Consider the following 22,513-nt stretch of genomic DNA (forward strand, 5'->3'; position numbering starts at 1 on the left):
GAAGGTTTCTTTTTCCATTAGTTAGTCAAAACTAATTTACCTCAGCAACCTATGACCTATAAACATAGTTTTTAATACTGGAACAAGTATGTTAAAATAACATAAAAGTAAAGTTCCAGTGTGTAAAGGTGACAGAGTATAAAGCAATTAATATCGATTTTATCCCATATTCTAAAAACACCCTCTCCCATATCATCAGAAGTCGGGGCTTACCAAAAGGTTTTCTGGCTTGAGGTCCCGGTGGACAATGCTCTTGTCGTGCATGTGGACAAGGGCCTTGCATAAGTCCATGATCATGAGGGCAGCGTCGGGCTCCGGGAACTTCACACTTTCTATGATGGCGTCAAAAAGGTCTCCTCCCTGAACATACTCCAGGATCAGGTAGATTTCCGTGTCTGTTTCGTAGACTTCATGCAGTTTCACGATGTTGGGGTGAGAGAGGCTCTGGATGATCAAGATCTCGCTGTCCACCATGTCCTCCTTGCCCTTGAGTCTGGACTTGTCAATGATCTTCATCGCATAAGCCTGCCTGGTCTCGCGGTGCCTGCACTCCTTCACGACAGCAAAGTTCCCGTCCCCAATGACCCGGCCAGTCTCATAATGTTTCTCCACGTTGGCGGCAATGACGCCCACGGGCCGCGGCTTCCGACCGCTGGGCCGCTCTGGCTTGTTCTCTTCCAGCCTCGTCTTGGGCTCCTTTTCCAGCTTTGCAGGTTGGTCATCTCTGAGAGTCGTCTTTCTGCCTCCAGACACGCACGGCTTTTTCTCCTTCTCTGCCTCCTTCTCTTCTCCTCGGGTCCTGGGGAGCTTCTCAAAGCCGGCCTGGTGCTCTCTCAGGAGCCAGCCACCGTGCTTGCTCCTGCTCATGAGCCTGGTGTCTTTCTTCACCTCCCTCGGCCCCTCCTCTGTGACAGGAGGAACTTCCACAAGGTCCTTCTTGGCCTTAGCTGCTCCCTGAGCATGGTTTTCTTGATCCTCCAGGCCTCTGTCCTCTTTCTTGTCCGTGCTTTTGCTGGGTCTCCTTGGCTCCTGAGTGGGATTCCAGGGGCTGCTCCTGTGGCTGTCACCCTTCCACCCTTCCTCCCCGCCTGCAGGATTTGCCTCCGGAGACCTCCTGCAGCTTCTGGTCCTCACCAGCTTCTCCATGTCATACACTGGGCCCTTCTCCATATCCAGCTCACTGGTCCCCAGAGAAAGCCTCTCCCTCTGCAGGCTCTGCTGGAGCTCCCTCTCTCTCTTGCACTTCTCGCATCTGATAATTTCACCCGAGGTCTTTTCAATCTCCACCCCCAGGTGCTTCTCTCCCCTTGTGTGCCTCTCTTCTACAGTGGCTTCCCTGGGCAGCTTGCTACCGGGTTCCGGCTCCCATTTCCCCCTTCCCAACTTCTTCTGGGTCCTCGCTCTGTCATCTAGTGAGAGCTCCTCAGCGATCTTCCCCTGGTGCCTCATGGCTGCCTTGTACCCTGCAACCTCACTGCAGCTCTTGGGGGTCTCTGTCTCCCCACAGCGGTGGTCTCCTTTCAGAGCCTTGCTATACAGCCTGCTCCTCAGCCTTGGCGAAGGGGCGCGGCTGTGCTGGGCCAGTGTCAAGGCCCGGGCTTTGTTGGGGTACAGTTCTTCTACAGCCACCTGAATGCTCTTCAGTGTCAGTGGTTCTTTGCCCATTGCTATGAAAGCATCCCCTTCCCTGAAGAAATCAGAGACACTCCTGATTTCCCTGCCCTTGAGGTTAAATAGTTTTCTCACGCGGTCATTCTTCCATCTGGGAGAGCCCAGGCCTTCTGAGATGTCCACTAAGAGCTGCTCAAATGTCTGCACTGACCGCCTGTTGAGGAGCAGAGTGATCTTTCGGGGGCGCTGCCCACCCAGCTTCACCACCGTCACGACCCTGGGCTTCAGCGGGCTGTTCTCCGGGTGTGCCGAGTGAAGGCTGTTCCGAGGGCAGAACAAGGGCACGACGGGGCCACGTGGCCCCAGGAATGGTTTCTCCAGATTCCCTCGGCCAGCCGGCAGCCAGGAGCCTTGCAGCTTCCGTTCTGTGATTCTCGAGCTTAAATATTTTAGAGAATGGTCACATAGGCCTTGCTGTCCTGCAACAGGAAAAGGACAAAAGGAAAAGTCAAGATGGGTTCAGAGATCCCTCAGCCTTCACCAAAGCTTTACTAAAGACAACGGATTCTAGTATTACACTTTATGACTGTGGTCTCTGAGAGTCTGTTAGAAATGATGGAGCCTTTATACTTAGTCTCCTCTACACCAGGAGTGCAGAACAGAGTCAGCGTGGGGCCGGCAGTCATTCCTGTAGACCTCATAGGGGCCCCCAGGATGGGCCACACCTCGAGAGCTGATACAGTTTGGCTCTGGGTCCCCACCCAAATCTCATCTTGAATTGTACTCCCATAATACCCGCGTGCTGCCGGAGAGAGCCAGTGGGAGACAACTGAATCATGGCAGCGTTTCCCCCGTCCTGTTCTCGTGGTAGTGAATAAGTCTCAAGAGATCTGATGGTTATATCAGGGGTTTCTGCTTTTGCGTCCTCCTCATTCTTGCTTTGCCTGCTGCCATCCATGTTAGATGGGACTTGCCCTTCCCTGCCTTAAGCCATGATTGTGAGGCTTCCCCAGCCATGTGAAACCCTAAGTCCAAGTAAACCTTTCTTTGTAAATTGCCCAGTCTCGGGTATGCCTTTATCAGCAGCGTGAAAACAGGTTAATAGAGGAGTCCTCTCAAGGCGAGGCTGACTCTGTAAACAACTCCAGCTACCCCAAAGTGAACTGACCTTCGAGGATCTACAACAGAGATAAAAAGGGCCAGGTTTGCTACCCATGAAATGCCAGCAAAAGGCAGGAACATTCCAGAACTTTGAAAACCCCAAATCTTACCCATCTCTTTGTCAAAAAGAGTTTTTTCAGCTTGACTATGAACTCACTCAAGGTGGGGCAGTATGCGAAGAGGTTATGGTCACGGGGTTTGAGACAGATCTGGATTTTAATCCAGGCACGGCCACGGACTACTTGTGTGAACCTGGGCAAATTATTTATACTTCATTTTTTTTCATTTATAAAGTAAGAATGCTACACCTTCCTCCCAGGGTTTTTGTGAAGAATAAATGATCAAATTACAATTCATCTAACGGACTGCCTGACACATGTTAAAGACACAATAGTTGCTAGTTATTAACACCATCCTTATGATCTTAATATCCATTTTATATTATAATTTCATTTTATTAGTAACATAATCTGTCAATAAGGTAGAAGTCTACTGTGCACAGGCTCACCTGCCATCACAAGAACTCATGGGCCAACATGATATGGTAGGTATTTCTTTATGTGTGTGTGTGTGTGTGTATTTTTGCATTTTAGGTTTTGGGGTACATGTGAAGAACATGCAAGATTGTTGCATAGGTACATACATGGCAGTGTGGTTTACTGCCTTCCTCCCCATCACCTATATCTGGCATTTCTCCCCATATTATCCCTCCTCAACTCCACGCCCCCTGGTGTCCCTCTCCTAGTTCCCCCACACAGACCCAAGTGTGTGATGCTCCCCTCCCTGTGTCCATGTGTTCTCATTGTTCAACACCCGCCTATGAGTGAGAACATGTGGTGTTTAATTTTCTGTTCTTGATATGGTAGGTATTTCTTAAAGCTCTGACTGAGATTCACTCACATTATAGTATAGAAAAATTGAAGGAGGCTTCAGTCTAGGTGTAGACACTTCCTTGTCCAGATGGTTTTCCCTCTCCTTATTAAAAAATGTAAAATCAAGGTTCAGAGTTTAAATAATGAGAATATACATGAATAAAACAAGACTTCATATTTCCTCATTGACTATACCCAGCCAGAGTAAAGCAGCTGAGGCAAGAGTGGTTTAATTTCCTCAATTTCCATCCAGGTCAGGAAGGGAAATTGGAAAAGAACAGAATGTGTAACTCAGTTAAGCCACAAGGGCGGGATGACAATTGTTAAATTTACCCTACAAGACCCATAGGTCATATCCTACATGGAAGAATCTGCTGTTTATGCTTCCTTTAAAAAGAAATTTAAAATAATCATTTATAAGTGTATTTGAATCAACTGTAGCAGAAACTCCAGTTGTGCCAGATGGGTATTTTGGCCCAGCAAATCTACACAGAATGTTTTTTTTTTTTTTTTTTTTTTTTGGGACGGAGTTTCGCTCTTGTTACCCAGGCTGGAGTGCAATGGCGCGATCTCGGCTCACCGCAACCTCCGCCTCCTGGGTTCAGGCAATTCTCCTGCCCCAGCCCCCTGAGTAGCTGGGATTACAGGCACACGCCACCATGCCCAGCTAATTTTTTGTATTTTTAGTAGAGACAGGGTTTCACCATGTTGACCAGGATGGTCTCGATCTCTTGACCTCGTGATCCACCCGCCTCGGCCTCCCAAAGTGCTGGGATTACAGGCTTGAGCCACCGCGCCCGGCCTGTTTTTTGTTTTTTAATTATAACGTACAATCTGTTCTGAGATGATTTCCATCTAGACGCAGGTGTCAGATGAGACAACACGGTAGTGGCTGACACTGATCTTCCCACACACCACAAATTTATGAGCTTCACAATCACATTTACAGTTAACTATTTATGGACATCCGTTACCCCCTTTCTTCTCACAGTCTCTTTAATTACTCTGCCTCCATTTTTGCCTGACATAGCTGATGTTGAGAGAAAGAAAAAGAGCTACAGAAGGAATACAGTTTGTATTTCCTGCATTGGGGAACTCAGGAAGAGTGTCAAGGAAGGTGACCGTCAAATGCATATGCACAAAAGGGCTGGCGTTCTTGTTGGTTTCTCTTATGTGCTTCACACACAGTAGGATCCTTGATATGTACTGTTGGACCAAGTAAATAAAGTCCTTATTATTTTCTCAGAAGACTCAGTATAGGGACAGAGAAAGTGATTTTAGCCTATATCCTGGACTGAGACATTTCCAAGCAGATGTGGAAAAAGGATAGGAAGGCCCACGGAATCAACTGCTGGCTGTGGTCACAAGAGGGCAGACCTACCAGGAAAACCTACAGGCATAAAGAGGACATAATGGAATCCAATGGAAGTACCAGGAGAGTGAGCAACCAAGAGTGCTAGGAAGACAAGATTTGAGTTGGGCTTTCAACACCTGATGAGGTAGAGGTCACCCAGTACAGGGGCCAAGGAACCATGACAGGGCAGGACCTGTGGTCCACATGGCCACTGAGGTCAGCACAGATGAAGGAAAAACTCTGGTAACACGGAGAAATGAATGGACAGCCACTGCATGACAGTGGCAAAGCAAGGGTGTATATTGTATCACCGGATGATAAAAGCCCCAGCTAAGGAAAGGTGTTCTAGGAGGGAAGAAAAATAATAGCTGTGAAGCAGACCTGTGGAGCCAAATTCTGAGCTCTACCTTCAAAATCTACAGTCCCTGGAAAGTAAGAATTATCCATTACAGGGAAGAAATAGAAGAGTGCCCCTCAGGGGAGAGCCAATAGGACAAAGGAACCTTCAGTGAATACCTTAAGGATGTTTGAAACTTTCGTGTAGAAGGAGGTTCAGGGGAGCCCCTGAACCCTCCTGAAAGGTCCAGGAGGGGATGTCAGGGAGGCACAAAGCGGCGCTCATGGAACAGGACTGACAGTGGTGGGCCTTACATATTGAGCGGTGACCTAGAGTGACAAAGAGGCCCAAACTACGATAGGACCAGTGGCCTCAAGGTCCCAAACATTGGGACTGTAGAGTCTGAGTGTGATAATGGATGACATGGCACAACGGTACCCAGAGCTGGGTAGGGAGAAGAGGAGATGTGCTCTCTGGGATGTCTGTGCTCATCCAGTTTCAGCAGACCCTACCTCAAAGCTTTCCCTGATCTCTGGTGGTTAGGAGAACAATCTGGGAACACACCATCCCTGAACCAAGGATGGGCTCCATAAGAGCAGCCTCCATCCCAGGACATGGTCAAAAAGGACGTAAAGACAGAATAGCTCTGCCTCCACCACACCAACATCAGGCATGTTCATTCCACTGCCCAGGCATTCACAAGCTCATTCAAAAACTCCTTGGTCTGGAGCAAAAGTGAGAATTCAGTCTCCACCTCCTTAGCATAACTGGGACCAACTGAAATTATGCTTCTTCTAGCTATGACTGCTTCAAGTTACTGGGAAGCATCAGGAAAATTCAACCTTGGGATGCACTGATTTTTATCCTTTCTTCCACAAGACCTCTTTCCTCTTTTAAAATAGTCTAGAGCACATTTTTCTTCTTTACAGGTAAGAGAATAAAATAAGATGACTCTGAATGCCTGGTCCATGGGCAGGGAGAGCAAACATCGGAAAGAGCACAGCATATCCTTTGGGCCTGGGGCTCAGTCTCCAGGAACATGTTCATGCTCCAGGACAACTGCACACAGAGCACTTTCAGGTTCCCACTAAGCACTGCTGTTCAGAACCTACCCCAATTGACCTAACTAGAAAGCCTGAGGCCTGCCCGAGTCTACTCAGCTCCAGCAACAACTTTATTTACAAAATCAATAAAATGGAACCATATGAAATTGCTGGTAGTTCTACCAATTTTCACCTATAAAAACAAATTTCATGTGTCTCTCCCTCATATAGGTTGAGCATCCCAAAGCCAAAATACAAAATCTAAAATGCTCCAAAACCTGCAAACTTTTTGGTTACTTACATACCTACCAAAGGAAATGATCATTTGGAGCATTGCAGACTTCAGATTTTCAGATCTGGGATGCTCACCTGGTAAGTATAATGCAAATATCCCCAAATCCAAAAAAAAAAAAAACTCCTCGAAAAAAAAAAAATCCACTTTTTGTCCCAAGCATTTTGGATTAGAGAGACTCACTCAACTTGTATAATCTAGGATAATAATCCATATTCTATCACTATATCAATGGAAAATTGTTTATGAAGTCATAGATAGTAAAAATTAAACATGCTAATTCTGTCTTCAGCCACCAAGCCAGCCACGTCCCAGGAAGTAACACAGGGAAAATATGTTCTTATTAACACCTTATTTTTCTGTTAACTTCCTGCAGCAATATAAATTGGCCTGGACTTGGCAAAACTGCTGTTTCTACTTCACTACACCAAAATACAAATGTTTATAGGGTCTTTCCTCAATGCCAATCTAACCCCACATATACAGCAGAGCAAACAATGCTTTTGATAAGCCATCCATCTGCTCAATAATCTACAATAGCTCCTTATTAGCCTCCTTGAGGTCTGAACCCAAATTCCTCAGCTTGACACATAAGGCCTTTTGCAATCCCAACCTACTTCACCTCCACTCCCCAACCCATTCAAGCCTTGACATCTTGTAAAGCCTAAGACCCATTTCTACTCTCAAACCATCTCTGTCCTCACCAGTTGGCAGTGATGGCTCCCTCCCCTGCAGCCCTGCTCATTCATTAAAGCAAAATTTAGCATGAATGCCTGAAACCAACACCTAGCACAAGAATCTGGAACATGTGGTTTTGCCTGCTCCACATCTCAGCTAATTGTTACTTCATCTTAGTGGGTATAAATATTCTCCCTCTCAACTAAACTGTAAGCTCTCCAAAAGTAGACATCAAGGTTTATGCAAACCCCCCAACTCTGCCCCAATACAGAGGAAGCACTCAAGATTAAGGGAACAAATCCCCAACCCTAACATCAAACACAAATATCTAGCTTCAGTCTTCTAGCTCTCACTGCAAATAATTGAGAATTGCTAATTGCAGCACCAATAAACATCACACAAAAGAGCTCCTAAATACCTTAGATAAGTGAGGTGAAAAGAAAATATAATCACAAATATCCATCTACCACAGGAAATGTGACAAAGTAGAATTTCTGAAGAATGACTAATACAGGTAGGGGACAGCAGTACATTGCTTCAGGTCGAGAAAGCTTCGTTTTAGTGCAAAGAACACTGACCATGGGTCAGAGGACCTCTGCCAAGCTGTTATTAGCCGTGTGGCCATGGGAACGTTAATTAATCCCTATGAATCTCCGTTTCACCACCTGCCAAATGGCATTAATGTCTTACTCCTTGCTGAGGATGTTCAGCACATTGCTTTGCCTAGAGTGGGCACTCAACTTGTGCTTATTTTTCACCTGTTCACAAAGAAAATAAGTCCTGTAACCTTGAGACTCCTCTAAGTGCATGTACATCTCAAGGCCAAAGGGAATATGATGCTAAATGTAACTCAGCAGGATGAATTTGTCATTCATATAATAATTAAAATAAAAAACCAGTAGGGACGGGATAATAAAAGAAACACTCCAGCAAACCTAATCAAATGGGTCTGCTGCAGAGATAAACAGAATTTCTGCTCATCTCAGAAAATCAAGCACTGCATGTTCTCACTCATAGGCAGGTGTTGAACAATGAGAACACATGGACACAGGGAAGGGAGCACTACACACTGGGGTCTGTTGGGGGGAAATGGGGGAGGGACAGGGGGTGGGGAGGTGGGGAGAGATAGCATGGGAAGAAATGCCAGATATAGGTGAAGGGGAGGAAGGTAGCAAATCACACTGCCATGTGTGTACCTATGCAACAATCTTGCATGTTCTTCACATGTACCCCAAAACCTAAAATGCAATTAAAAAAAAGAATTTCTGCTCATCGATCCTAGGATGCTCCGACTCTGAGCTGAACCAATAAATTCAGTAACTGCACCGGCACAGCCTGATGCTACTGCCTCTAATAGGTTTGGTGCTCAGAAAGCGGGTCTCTTATCTGCTGCCAAAATTCAGATAAAGTAACATAATCTGATTCCATGATGATCAGCTCTCCACCTTATTATGCTGGAAAGGCTACTAAAGTGACTGATAACCCAATTTCCTGTCTAATTATTTATTATAACTTTTCTCTGTTATATGATTAGCTGCTAATCAAGTTTAGCATCAAGAAAAAAATAAAAGATATCTCTTTTATGTTGTCTTTTAAAATCACAATTAAAGAGGTTTTACCATTTGCAAGTTATTTTAAAATAATTCACGTGTCTAATTAAAACACAAAGAAAACCTCTGTCTATGGTCAGTATTAACTTCAGAATTCTCACCTTGGCTCCTAAAAAGCGACAATAACACAAGAAAAAGAAATGGGAGAATAATCAAAATTGCTATAGGACCCAGGTAATACATACTCTTTCTATAAACATTTACAAATTATGTGTACTAAACGAAATGAATATTGGTGTTTTAAACTATCTGGTAGTAATTAAAAAAAAAATGACTGAAAAAGAAAGGTCAATGCATTAACAGTACATTATTAACCCTCTCTTCCTAGCAGAAAGTGCCCCTGAAAATACTTTCCCTTTTATCAACATTTTATTTCTTTGTGGTTTCACCAGATTAATCACTTGCGGCCTCAGTCTGCAGTGCTGAGAGACTACTCATGTCTATTCTTCCGTGGAAGATAGAGAAAGACTGGCTGAAACAATTTTACTTTTCACTGAGTAATCATTTGTCCTGGGCATTTTCTAGGGGCTGCTTGGGAACAAACTCATTTTGCTCATATGCAGAGATGACGCAGGAGAAACGTTTGTGAACTTACATTTGATTATGCGAACACCCCAAGGGAGGTTTTGTGAACGAATAAAAAATTGGAATGAAGCCTCTCTCACTAAGCCTCAAAAATGCTACTGTTTTGTAACTCAGAAGGCTGGCCAATGTCTATATTGATCAAAGCTGGAGAAATTAATAAGAGCGAGGTAATAAAATGAAACTGCCATGCTGTTTATTGGCTGTCATCACTGATGACACTCCGATCTCTAATTAACGTCCTCACTACCTATCCTTTTATTACCAATGAGACATTGACTGAGACATCAGAAACAGTAATTAGAGAGACTTTTTCCTGCTCTTATCTCAGAAGCGCCCTCTCTCTAGGGTTGGCTTTTATCTGTTGACTTACCCATGCCAATTTCCCTAAGTGCCTCCCAGGTTACTGGCATAGAAGCCTGTATGGTCTCTAAGAGATATTTGCCAGGCCTTGTTCTAAGCTACCTAACAGATGCCTGATACTTTTTTGCTAAGCTACAGGCACCTTTAAAGATAGGATTGACTGCCCCATCTCATAATTTTGGAGTTATCATGAGTTTTCTGTACTGCATCAGTTGTTTACAAGAGTATTTTTAAGCGGACATTCCTTTCCTCACTTTTAAAGCTTATCCCTGACCCCCCTGATAATCCTCATCCCCCATCCCTCGGTTTTCTTACTCACTCTGATCTAGTATATGCCACCAATCTCATCATTGTATCACAGTTCCCACGTCTTCCACTGGTGCCTTTATTATGTCTGAAAAACCCTCATGCATCATGCAAACCAAAAAGCATTTTCCTCTCTTTCCAGAGATCCCAGGACATTGGGTTATACCCTACAGACACCCCATGACACCAAAGATGACTGACGGACAAGGTCTGAATTTTTCCCTGCTGTCACTGGTATGTCTCCTTAGAGGATCCTGCTGAAATGGTTAAACCAGAAGCTCCCATTTCCAACTTACTATGTTCTACAGAGCAGGGCTTCTCAAATGTTCATATGCACACAAATCACTTGCAAATCTTGTTGAAGAGCAGGTCCTGATTCAATTGGTCTGGGTGGGGCCTGGGAGTCCGTATTTCTAACCAGGTCCCAGGTGATGCTGATGCTGTTGGTCCCTGGACACATTTTGAGCACCAAGGATATATACTGAAATTCCAGAGTATCCTTCTGGGAGTGCAAGTTGCCTATAAGTAGTTATTTTCATAAAGTTAATAATTAATTTGTGATATGTTATAAACACATGGCATCAGTGTAGTGAAATAAAAGTCCAGTCATGGTTCCCTTGACAAACGATTTTCTTTTAAGTACAGCAAACAGAAGTGGCAAAGGAAATGATCTAGAATTTGCCCACTGTTAAAGAGAGGGAAAACCTTTTTTCCTGTACCCTTTAGGTTTAATGATTGGCACTCTGCAAAATAAACTGACAAAAGACAGATTGACAGCAGAAAAATGTTTATTTCATAAGCATATAAGGGCCTTGAAGAAATGAAGTGAAAATCCTAAAAAGGTGGTCAGACTCAGAGACTTACTTATATACCATTTTAACAAAGAATGATAAACTTATAGAGAAGTTTACAAAAGGTTTGAGCTTCTATGGGCAAAAAAAGGGAAAAGGTTTGCGCTTCTATGGGTAAAAAAAGGTATATGTATATATAGGAGAAACTAGCAGAATATAAAGATTAGTGAGGTTTGTTGTGCATATTCCTCTCAGAGCCATCTCTGAGCTGATATGAGTCTAGAGTCCTCTCTGGTGATTAACAGTTGTTCAGTCCCTCCTGTTACAAGAGAAGTGAGAGGAATAACTTCACAAAGAGAAATTTATGTCCTGCTTTTACGTAAATAGGGGGAGGATAGAGATCTTTTCTTGCATCTGCTGTTTCTCAAATACCGTCAGCTTAAAATAATTCTTGTGACAAAGTGTCATATTTGGGGGTAGCATATTTTGATCCCCTTTACTACCCAAAGTAGACCAACAGCATCAGTATCACCTGGGAGCACCTTAGAGATGCAGAACTTCAGAGCCCACCCCTAATTTACAGAAACAGAGTCTGCATTTTAACAAGACCCTCAGGTGGTGTTGTGATGCACATTTGCTTGAAATACACTGCCATAGAATATCTCTTGCTTTGCCAAAGTGGTTAGTGAAACCAAACTATACAGCCCTCAGTCAGGGTGGGGAGGTCATAAAACCCTCGGACTTGTACGCATCTTTTTCATTAGCGCTTACAGTATGGCAGCATAACACAACTAAACCCAGACTAGGATCCAGGATCACATTCGGCCCAGCAGTGGGTTTATCTTTCCAGGATCTGTTTATCTGTACATGTTGCCAAATGGGCAGACAAGGGTGTGGGTGAATGGAAGTGTTTTGTGCACAGGTATTCACAGCCCCCAGGGAGGAGAAAACAGGCCTGGGAGGCAATGAGAAAGAAGGGACAGTATGGTCTCTGCCCCTGTGCTCCCAATCCCAGAACAGCTGGTTTAAGTGCTGTTGAAACACAAGGTTGAGGGAGAATGTTGAAGGGGCTGTGTTTCAAAGCCTATGTGAAGCTCTGGGACCCAGATAACAAGGCACAACAGGATGAGGGGAGGACCAGCCACGTGCCTTCCCCAGCACAGGCCCCAGGACCCAGGGCAGCCTCAGCAGAGGAGGGTGATGAGGGGCCTCAGTGAGACAGCAACAGCAGGAGGGCCGCAGGGGCAGGGAACAGGAGGAAGGAGGAACAGGAGCCATGGTGGACATGAGCACAACATTCTGCCCTGGGCACTCAGAGAACACTGGCGGGGGCCTGACCAGGCACACCAGGCATTAATATTCACATGACCTCATTTGTTCCCAGGGCTAATGAGGCCTTGGACCTGCCAGCGACCACAATAACCTTTCTCTCTAACGATCTGACCACTTTTCCTCCAGGTGAACCCTCCTGCTTTCCAGTCATATTGTCACATGCTGCCTTTGGGTTTTTCTTTTCTTCCATAAATCCTGAAGCAGGCTGTCCCTCTTCCCTTTTCCAACAGGATTCTCTTCACCTGCGGCTCTTTGTGCCAATGTATGGAGAGCCTCTCCAGATACCGCCACCCTGTCCCCTGCGTTGTCCTTCTCTGAGACACCCGATGCTGGTTGGCTTTGACTGGAGCTCTCCCTGGGGACAGCTTCTCTTTCAGTCTCACCCCTGGGTTTAATGTTTCCTCCCAACTCACCCACGATCACATCCCTGGGGCTTCATCGCTCACTCAGAAAAATTCCAAGAGGGCACAGCTCCCAGGTCAGGTTGCTGTTTCCTATGGCCTGAATTTTTAATCCCAACTTTCTGTTGCAGTGAGGAGATTCACAGTAACTTTGACTGGGGCTGAGTTTTCTTTTCTCAGCTATATACAGGGCAACGCTTCTGATGTGCTCATTTGGAAGGGGAGCCCTCAAGTACTGTGGGGCCACTTTCCCTTCAGCTGACATGATGCTTACACGACTTCATCGTTTCCTTCCCTCCCTGGTTATCAAACCCTAGAGGCCCTCGCCGCCCCGCTAGTCTCCACTGACCTGTGTCATGCAACACTTTAAAACACGCTAGGCTAGACAGACCCTCACCACATCCCATTCCTACTGGTGAGGCTGTAGAAATCATTCTAAAAGCATACTCCATCTCCTTTTTTCTAGAAATGAAGCACATCGATCTCATTTCTACATCTTCACACTTTCACTTGAATGGCTCTTAGATGGATGTAAAGATACTTGGAATACTTGAACCATCTGTCAGTGCCTGGATCTGAAGACTCTCACACCTCATTTATCAGATGAGGCGTCAGTCTAATAAATGAGATCTGAGGTGGAAACTTCCATTATCCATTCGTGTACAGGAACGAGGAGGCAAAGAGCCTGCAGATTCTTTAGAAAGTGGTTTTTAAACTGTTTTGACTTCTTGATAAGGCACGTCCAACACATAATTAAATGGCAAACCAGTAAAATAATTTGAAATGTTTTTTAAAATATATAGCCTTTGTACATATTTAGGAGAGATGATACATTTGGGAAACACTGGAGCTGTTCATGTAAAATAATAATAAGGGAATAGTATGAATAATTTTATGCCAGCAAAGGAGACAACATAAATGAAATGGATGGATCCCATGAAAGACACATTACCTAAATTTTTCAAGAAGAAATAAATTTCTTTTACTTCTTAATTTAATTTTTTAAGGTTTAATTCTTCTTTATTTCATTTTACTTATGTATCTTTTTGAGACAGAGTCTTGGTCTGTCATTCAGGCTGAAGTGCAGTGGTGCAATCTCGGCTCACTGCAACCTCCGCTTCCCAGGTTCAAGCAATTCTCCTGCCTCAGCCTCCCGAGCAGCTAGGATTACAGTCATGTACTACCACGCCCAGTTAGTTTTTTGTATTTTTAGTAAAAATGGGGTTCTGCTATGTTGGCCAGGCTGGTCTCAAACTCCTGTCCTCAAGTGATCCAACCTCCTGGACCTTCGAAAGTGCTAGGATTACAGGCGTGAGCCACCGTACCCGCCTTCTTAATTTATTTTTATTTCTCAAGAATAAATAAAGTAAGCTAAATAGCTGCACTGTGCTGTTTATTGGAGGTTTACATCCACCAGGCTGAGGAAGAACTTTCCATAAACAGTCAAGACATGGTCATTTACACAACTGACTAGACTTGCTGGTAAAAACTCTCACAAACTGCTTGTGTTGAAATACACATCTTTTGTAAACAAAAGTAGCACCACAGATCCAATCTAAAGAGGACATGTGTGTGGGACGCAAAAGCTGTGTGGGTGCAGAGCTTTGCATTTTAGAACTGAAAGGATAGTAGCCCAGTATCCCCAACTGTAAGACACAGTTGTAGGCCAGGGATGGTAAGCAACTAGCCTAAGGCCACACAGCTAGTTAGTAAGAACTGTAACAGACCTTCTGCAGACCTTGAGTGTTTTTGAACAACGGTATGAACAGATTTAGGGGTGTCATTTATAACATGGAATAATGCAAAGCTCATGAGGTCATCCAGAGAAAACAGAGCAGGACTCAGACACATCAACAGGCATCAGCACTGAAGCAAAGCAGCCTCAGCTTAGCTCTGCCCTAGTTGTTAAGCCAGCCAACATCCAATTGGGCAAAATAAAGTCACACAGTGTTCCTGCAGCTGGTAATAAACACGTGAGCTTTTCCCTGATATCCCTGTAGATGAGATGATCTAAAAAAAAAACAACTCCCCTAAGGGTACTAAAAGTCCAAACAAAGAAGGGTGATGTTGGGGTTCAGGTGAAAACGTTTATTCCTTTTGGGAATTCAGACTGGGTTTGATTTTCCTCTAATTCAAAAGTAGAGGAGGCATGGTACCAATACCCTGATGAAGTCAGGCATCCAATCAGACCCATAAAGCTTCAGCAGCGGCCCTACAACGCATCTCTGCTGGTGGAGCACCCAGCAGTCCGCACTGCCGTAGGAGACTGCATGGCCATCACTAGCCCATCCTCCCAGGATAGCTGTCAAGATTGTAATGAGATGACAGGCATAGGGTTGCCTGCATGTGGTCAGCATACAGATTAAACCAGATTGACAGTGGTAGCACCAAGGCAGAACTGCTTCTCTGCTGAGAAGCCAACCTCAGTGGGCAGAAACTGATACGGTTCCTCCAACAGTCCAACTGCTGCATCTAAGCCTTTTGAAAGCATCAGACACAAATGTTCCAACACAGACTGTTGCCTTCAGAGCCTTTGTAGAGATAAACCTTATTAGCCTTTAGCTTCTACAGGAGTTGTGTTTAAGCTTCTTTGGGTTTCTTGTGATGTTATATCATGGCATTTGCCAGATATATACAATTTGTTGGGATGGAGTCTACTAAATAAATGGCCCTTGCATGGCAAGATCCTAAACACAGAGACCTTGTGCCACATATGTGGTAGGCTGGCAATGAACAGGTGTTGCACGAAAGAACCCAATAAATCCACAGTAGTATTCAATGAAAACAGACTATTGGTTGAGTCACCAGAATGTGCTGGCTGGTCATCCAAGCATGCACTCAGGAGTTTTCATCTATTTCTACCCCCAAATTTATCTAAAGCTACACAGCCATCCACATTCTATAAGGCCAGCACACTGTCATGGATGTCATTGGTACCCACCCAGATTCCTTTACCAGGCAGCTGCCCCTCTCCAGCTCTTACACGTGTTGGCAGCCAAAGGCCCATCGCTGCCCAAGTCTCCCAAGAGTTAGTTCGGCTGACTGGAGCCGCTTTACCCAGAGCAGCCTATAATCAATGACTAACAGACAGAAGTGTGGGGAGGAGTATAAAAGACTCAGCCTTTACCCCAGGGTGAGACAGCTCCATGGTACAATGCGTGTTCCAGAGCTCCCCATGGCTGGGGCCGAGATGTGCCTCCAGCTGAGACCCCTTCCGTGCTTAGCCGCACTTCCCACCCACCTGACTCCCTTCTCCTGAGAGCTGTCCCCGAATAATCACATGCACAAGAATCCACATCTCAGGTTCTGCTTCTAGGGAAACCAGACCCTCACCGTTGGCCAAAATTATAAAAGGTCTCCGTATTTTACAGTAAGAGTGAGCACTGATGGTTTTGCGGCATTTTTAGAATTCACAAGTAGAAGACATTCCTTCTCTTCTGTTTCATTAAAAACAAAAGGCAAATAATTACCCAGAAGTGCCTGAAGCATCTTGAAACTATTTCTCTCATGAAAATCCTTCCTGCTTTTGTTCAGATCTGTGATGGATCTAATATCATTACTCCAAGAGACCCTCCCTGAAAGACCCTCAGATTGCTCCATCCACTCCCTCACCAACCTGGTTTCTTTCTGCATAGCACATATCACCATTGATACGACAATTTACTTGATACTTTAACCTGTTTCCCCAACTCTCTAGAGCTCTGCAGTGCTTAAGACCATACCCACTAGACACATAGGGCTATTTTCCATTTAAATTTAAATTAATTAAAAGTACGGAGCCTACCACAGTGGCATATAGCCAATAATAAATATATGTGAGCCAATGAACAAATAATTCATGGTAATCATCAGTGATGTCCCTGGCATCTAATTTTGTAGCTTTTACACTAAAAACTGATATTGTCAAGGGTAGGAAAAGAACTGTAAGAACATTTAAGAAAAAATGCTTAAGAAGCTATGAAAGGATATGACTATTACTGGCTGAATTTTTAGCGGATGGTAGTTAATTGTAGGTTAAAAAAACACAATGCCAACCTCCAGATGGAGACAGCTAGCTAGCCAGAAACTGCTGAGAGTTTTTTGACAGTTATTCAAGGCAGCATAGAAAATATAAAACTTTCCTTTTTTTTTCCATCTGAGATGGGCAGATATTTAAAGCCCCACTCCCTCCTCCCAATAGAATAAAAATCCAACATGTATGTTTTTTCTTTGATTGTTAACATGCTCACTTAAGACTATCTAAAAGCCCACACATCGCATTTGTGGCCAGGTGAACATGTTGGGAGCAAAATACAAAGATCCCAGTCTGTCTCCTTACCCAGCCCTCTGTACCTCAACACTAACACCACTTTCCTTTCTAAGGAAACAGCTTAATAAAGACACCTACTTTGTACTTATGATTAAGAAAGCACAAGGAAGGAAACACAAAGAGAACCGAGAAGGCTCTGCTGTCTTTGCCTTGTAATGCAGACAAAGCAATTGGAAAAAAGCAACTAACTAACGAGCGTTCCTGAGAACATGGGAATTCCAGAGGTTTTTCAGTTGGTTCTCAGATGCTTTATTTTTTTTTTTTTTTTGTCTTTTCTTTTTTTTTTCCTGAGATAGGGTCTTGCTCTGTTGCCCAGACTGGAGTACGTGGTGCAATCGTGGCTCACTGCAGCTTCAATCTCCCAGGCTCAAGCAATTCTCCCACCTCTGCCTCCCAAGTAGCTGACACTACAGGCCTAAGCCACCACACGCAGCTAATTTTTGTTGTTGTCGTTGCTAAAGACATAGGGTCTCACTATGTTGCCCAGGCTGGTCTCAAACTCCTGGGCTCAAGTGATTCTCCCATCTCAGCCTCCCAAATTGCTGGGATTACAGGTGTGAATCACGATGCCCAGCCTGTTCCCCACTTCTTCATACGAGTATGTATTCCAGTTTTTCATTCATACTACAGAACATCTTTGAAAAATATAATCTTCAAAACGAGTAAGACATCTTCAGTTATGCAGTCTTTGTAGAAGATCGTCAATCCTTTGGATTCTAAGTTAATATTAATGGCATTAAAGAAAAAAACACTAAAAGTTTCCACTAGCCAGTGCATAGCAAACTTTTATGCTAGTACTAAGAGCTTCCTTATAATTCAGATGACTTGGAGGTTCACAACCATCAAAGGGGCATCAGTTGACTCCAAGAAAAAGGAACTTCAAACTAATGTACTTTCTTTCTGTTTCTCTTTTCTTTTTAAATTAATAAGTCCACTGATTTTGGTTTTCTTAACTTGAACACAAGGTAAGACCCCAGTCAGTGATGTGGTGGCCTTTTATTTTACATTAAAAGTCTGACCCGCCAGGCCTGTTCTCTGAAGAGGTGGCGTCTTTTGACATCATTTTTCTTATCCAGACCCAAAATGTAAACACATTATTACTGACAAGTGTCAATCATCTAAGAGAAGACTTTGCTTTGGTGCTAGTGGTGTCTAGGACCAGTCAGAGACACGTACAGGTAAGTTGTTTTTTTTTTGAGACGGAGTCTCGCTCTATCGCCAGGCTGGAGTGCAGTGGCGCAACCTCGGCTCACTGCAACTTCCGTTTTCCAGTTTCAAGCAATTCTCCTGCCTCAGCCTCCCGAGTAGCTGGGACTACAGGCACTCACCACCACGCCCGGCTAAATTTTTGTAATTTTAGTAGAGATGGGGTTTCACCATGTTGGCCAGGATGGTCTCGATCTCTTGACCTCATGATCCGCTCACTTCGGCCTCCCAAAGTGCTGGGATTACAGGCGTGAGCCACTGTGCCCGGCCACAGGTAAGTTTTAAATGTGTGAGAGATTATGTCTCAAAAAGAAAACCCACAGTTAACCCAAGCTAGTTGTTTTCATGGCACCTGTAACTCTGCACTTGTTCCGTGATGGTGAGAACCTATGATTGCTACTACATACCCAACTCCTTCATGTATCTTTTCTCTCCATTCTTCCCTCTCTCCATGAACTTACTTCAATTCTAGGACATACCTATATGTTTATTCTGAGCCACCTGAAAAGGCAATTAGAGTACATGGACTCTCATGAAATAGTTTTTATATGTTTTTACTTCCACATATAATTAGAAAGTAGTCAGCTATAAGACAAAAAAATCACTAATTACATACATTAACTATCTATGAATTTTCTATATGTATAGTGAAGTTATATGTACATACAAGCTTTTCACATAGCTGTAATAAGTTGAAAATACATGAAAAAATTAATAACATTTACATGTCAACATATAGAAAATTGCTAGAAATAACTAACAAAAAAATGTGTACGAGCAACGTAAGGAAAACTACAAAACTCTACGAGGAATTAAAAAAGCTATCTAAATGACTGCCCATTCCAGAATGTAAAAGCCTAATAAATACAACAGTTCTTCCCATTTATAATTTGTAGCTTTTGTGGAATTGAAGCACTAATGCAATTTTTGAGGGAGGATAGGAAGGAGATGAGTAATGAGTAATGAGTAATGAGCAATGAAGATAGTAAAATATATTACAGAGCTACAATTACAATGTCTTGGTACTTGCACAAAAATTTAAGAAAAAAAAACTATAGCCCCAAAATATATACTACTTTATATGAGAATGTAGTGTATAATGAAAATCACCTTTCATTATACATTAAATTCTCAAACTAGTGATTACAAACTAGCCAGGTAGGTATGAATGATTTTTATTCAATATTGGAACAACTGGTTAATAATTTGGAAATAAAATGAATTTAGATTCTTATTTCACAAATAATACCAAAATAACTTCCAGATGAATTAAAAACCATAGAGAAACATAAATTTTACTTTAATATAATCAAACTACTGAAGAGGAGGGGATTTTGGAAATGTGAAGCATTAAAGGAGGTCATGGGTAGCAGATCCCAAGAGTTCTTACGGACCAGTGTAGAATGGAGAAGCAGAGGACGTGTTGACATCAGTGATGGCACCCCAAGAAGACAGTGTGTATCAGACAGACAGGACCCCTAACTGATAAATATCAGAAATCTCCAGGGCTACCACAATAAATGTCTCTTGCTTGTATGAATCCCAGTGTAAACTTAGCAGCTATCTCCATCTCTCATCTTCCATACAAAGCACACAGCCTCCAAATTTGCCCCAGCAGCAGATGAGAGAGACAATGGTGGTATCCTGGCATGAGAAGTGACACATGGCACTTCCACCTACAGTCCATTTGCCAGAGCTGGTCACATAACCCCAATCACCCCAAAAGAGTCTTGGGTTGGTCTCTCTCAAAACCACAGCCTGGGGCAAGGAGACGGGTTGATTTGGGAGGTGATCCCAGAAAGCACTAGAGGAGAGTGGAAAAGTGACATAGGACAGTGGCATGAAAGAGTAGATCACTGCTATGGTCAACCTGGGCTCAGTTCTGCCGGGAACCTCTGGGGAGACAGGGTAGAACATGCCTCAGAATTATCCTACCAGAGGGGCAAAGAAACTGTAATAGTCACCCATCCATTCCCCTCCATTAGTGGTTGAGGGCTGCTCCTAGGAGATTAAGTGCCCAGCACTTCTGGGACTGTGCACCAGATGGGGGCCAGCCATGCCCCTGCAACCAAAGAAAGCGTCCAACAATGTTGCAGTGGCGTGCACTGGGAACCACCAGAACAGGAAAGATGTGTGCTCAGAGACCATGGACAGGGACTGACAGCCTCTACTAAAGACGGGGAGCACATGGATTATCTGGCAAGACCCACTGCCTCTGGCACAGGAGAGGCCCAAGCTTCAGGGGACTTTGGTTGTAGCCCTGTGAAACCAAAACAACATCTGAACTAAAACGAATAACCAGCCTTGTCTAACCCATTCCTGGAAGAGACATTCCCAAAAAATCATGGTTGTTACTGCTAGGAAATCTGCTCCTCCAACCAACCCCGACACCCAGAGATACTTCCTGTAGGATGCCCTGGACTAGCTTGTGGGTATGGAAACTGCTGTTGGGGGAAATACCCTGCCAGTCTGAGGGAATTCTGTGATGAAAAGACATGGTGCCATCCTGAGGTGGCATGTGGTATCTGGGGGTGACAGGGATGCCCTTGCTCACAGAACCTTTATCACAAGTTCCAGACAGACTCAGAGGAGGGGAGGCTACACATCTCCCTGGGGGGCCTTGGAAGCTCTCCTATGAAAACAACACCTGACACCAGGAGAGAGCAGAGGTTTCTCAAGTGGGAAAAGGAAAGTGAAAGCCACTTCTGACAACCTGTTCATGTTGCTTCTCCCCATCAGTCGGCGCATTAGGTTAATTATTTATACAAAAAGCAAATACCAAGTTACATTTTAAAATATTTAATGCCAAAATTTTAATTGACATGAGATTTCACTCTAGAAACCACGGGGATTTATTCTCGGTTTGTGAAATTTTTGTCTGTCTGTGTGGCTTTGTGTTCTCTGCCCCGAATGTCCCCAAAGTGCAGAGTTTCCATTTTACTTCTTATGTAATTATCTAGAGATCACTTAACCTCTACTCGTTCCTCAGAGAATTTTCAGTATCTCTGTCTAAAAACACAAAGTGGAAAGTTGATCGTTTGCGTTCTTAAAATAAAAACTGAAGGCAGAAAACTAACCTCACATTATATGGTATGACAGCTTCTAGCTCAGAACCATCCACAATTTTCTTAACTTTTTTAACCTCCTTTGAACATATAGAAAACAAAAAAGTATGTGCTTAATCAGGCAATTTTGCCAGCATCTGCTCCAATAGGACAGAAGCAGCAGGCACAACAGAAAGGCTAATAAAGCCATTCAAATCATCCTAATGAGCACTAATTAATGTCCTGTAGAAGAAAAATAGACACTGCAAGATGCAGCAGTTTCTCAGAAACTGGTTCAGGAAAAGTCACATCAGTGAGAGAAGATGGGTTGGTAAATATGGCAGAACACAGTTCTGGTCTTGAGCTCTCCTGTTCTTCCCGTAGACACCTGACATCTGTGGTCCCCATCCTGGTCAGTGGCACCAACAATTACCCTCAACCTCCAAGACCAAGAGTCATCCCTGACTCCTCTTCCCTTCCATTCCCTCCCACATCCCAGTCAACCTCCAAGTCCTGTAGGTTGTAGCTCCTACATGTCTCTCAAATCCATGCTTCCTCCCTCCCATTCCCTTAACTACGTCTGAGCACCTGCCCTCATCACATCTTAGCTCAGCTACCTGCAAGCCACCCCAGATTCTGTTGTCTTGGCCTTCCTCTCTCCCCTCCGCCACCCCACACACCCTGGGCAAAGTGATGTCTCTAAACCATAAAGCTGGTCATCTACTTCCCCTCCATTAAACACTCCAGTAGTTTTCCACCTATTTCTCAAATTTCAGGAGATCCTCAAACCTATTTTAGGAGGGTCCACAAGTTCTCAAAATTGTGTTTTGTTTAAACTTGTGTTTTCACTTTCATATTCATCTTTTTTTAAGTATCAATAGAAACATATTCTGCATCATCTGAATGGCCATGTTACAATGAAGTGCTGCCACATAATTTCACCATATATCTTCTTGCATTTAGACTGTAGTAGAGGCTATGGTCTGAACATCCCCGAAAATTCATGTTAAAACTTAGTCCCCATTGGGGTGATATTGAAGGGTGGGGGCCTTTGAGAAGTGATTGAGTCATGAGGGCTCTGCCTTCTAGAATGGATGAGTGCCTGACAAAAGGGCTGGGAAGAACTAGCTTAGGCCCTTTGTTGGCTCCTGTTCCTTCCACTGTGTGAAGACACAAGGTCCATCCCCTTTGGAGTGTGTAGCAACAGGCAGAGAACGAACC

The 22,513-nt window shown here is 43.9% G+C and overlaps 1 protein-coding gene across 3 annotated transcripts in view; it reads right to left on the minus strand.

Annotated features, from left to right (window-relative positions):
* DCLK3 (doublecortin like kinase 3) overlaps positions 1–22,513 on the minus strand; it is a 53,753-nt gene that overhangs the window by 25,866 nt on the left and 5,374 nt on the right. For all 3 annotated transcript variants that reach the window (XM_032269736.1, XM_032269728.1, XM_032269742.1), the window contains exon 2: positions 214–2,090. In XM_032269736.1, coding sequence (XP_032125627.1) covers positions 214–2,090 — 1,877 coding nt within the window. The remainder of the gene's footprint in view (positions 1–213; positions 2,091–22,513) is intronic.

This window comes from Sapajus apella, unplaced genomic scaffold (assembly GCF_009761245.1).
Source record: "Sapajus apella isolate SASKATOON/1434 unplaced genomic scaffold, GSC_monkey_1.0 scaffold4, whole genome shotgun sequence".
Classification (NCBI taxonomy): domain Eukaryota; kingdom Metazoa; phylum Chordata; class Mammalia; order Primates; family Cebidae; genus Sapajus; species Sapajus apella.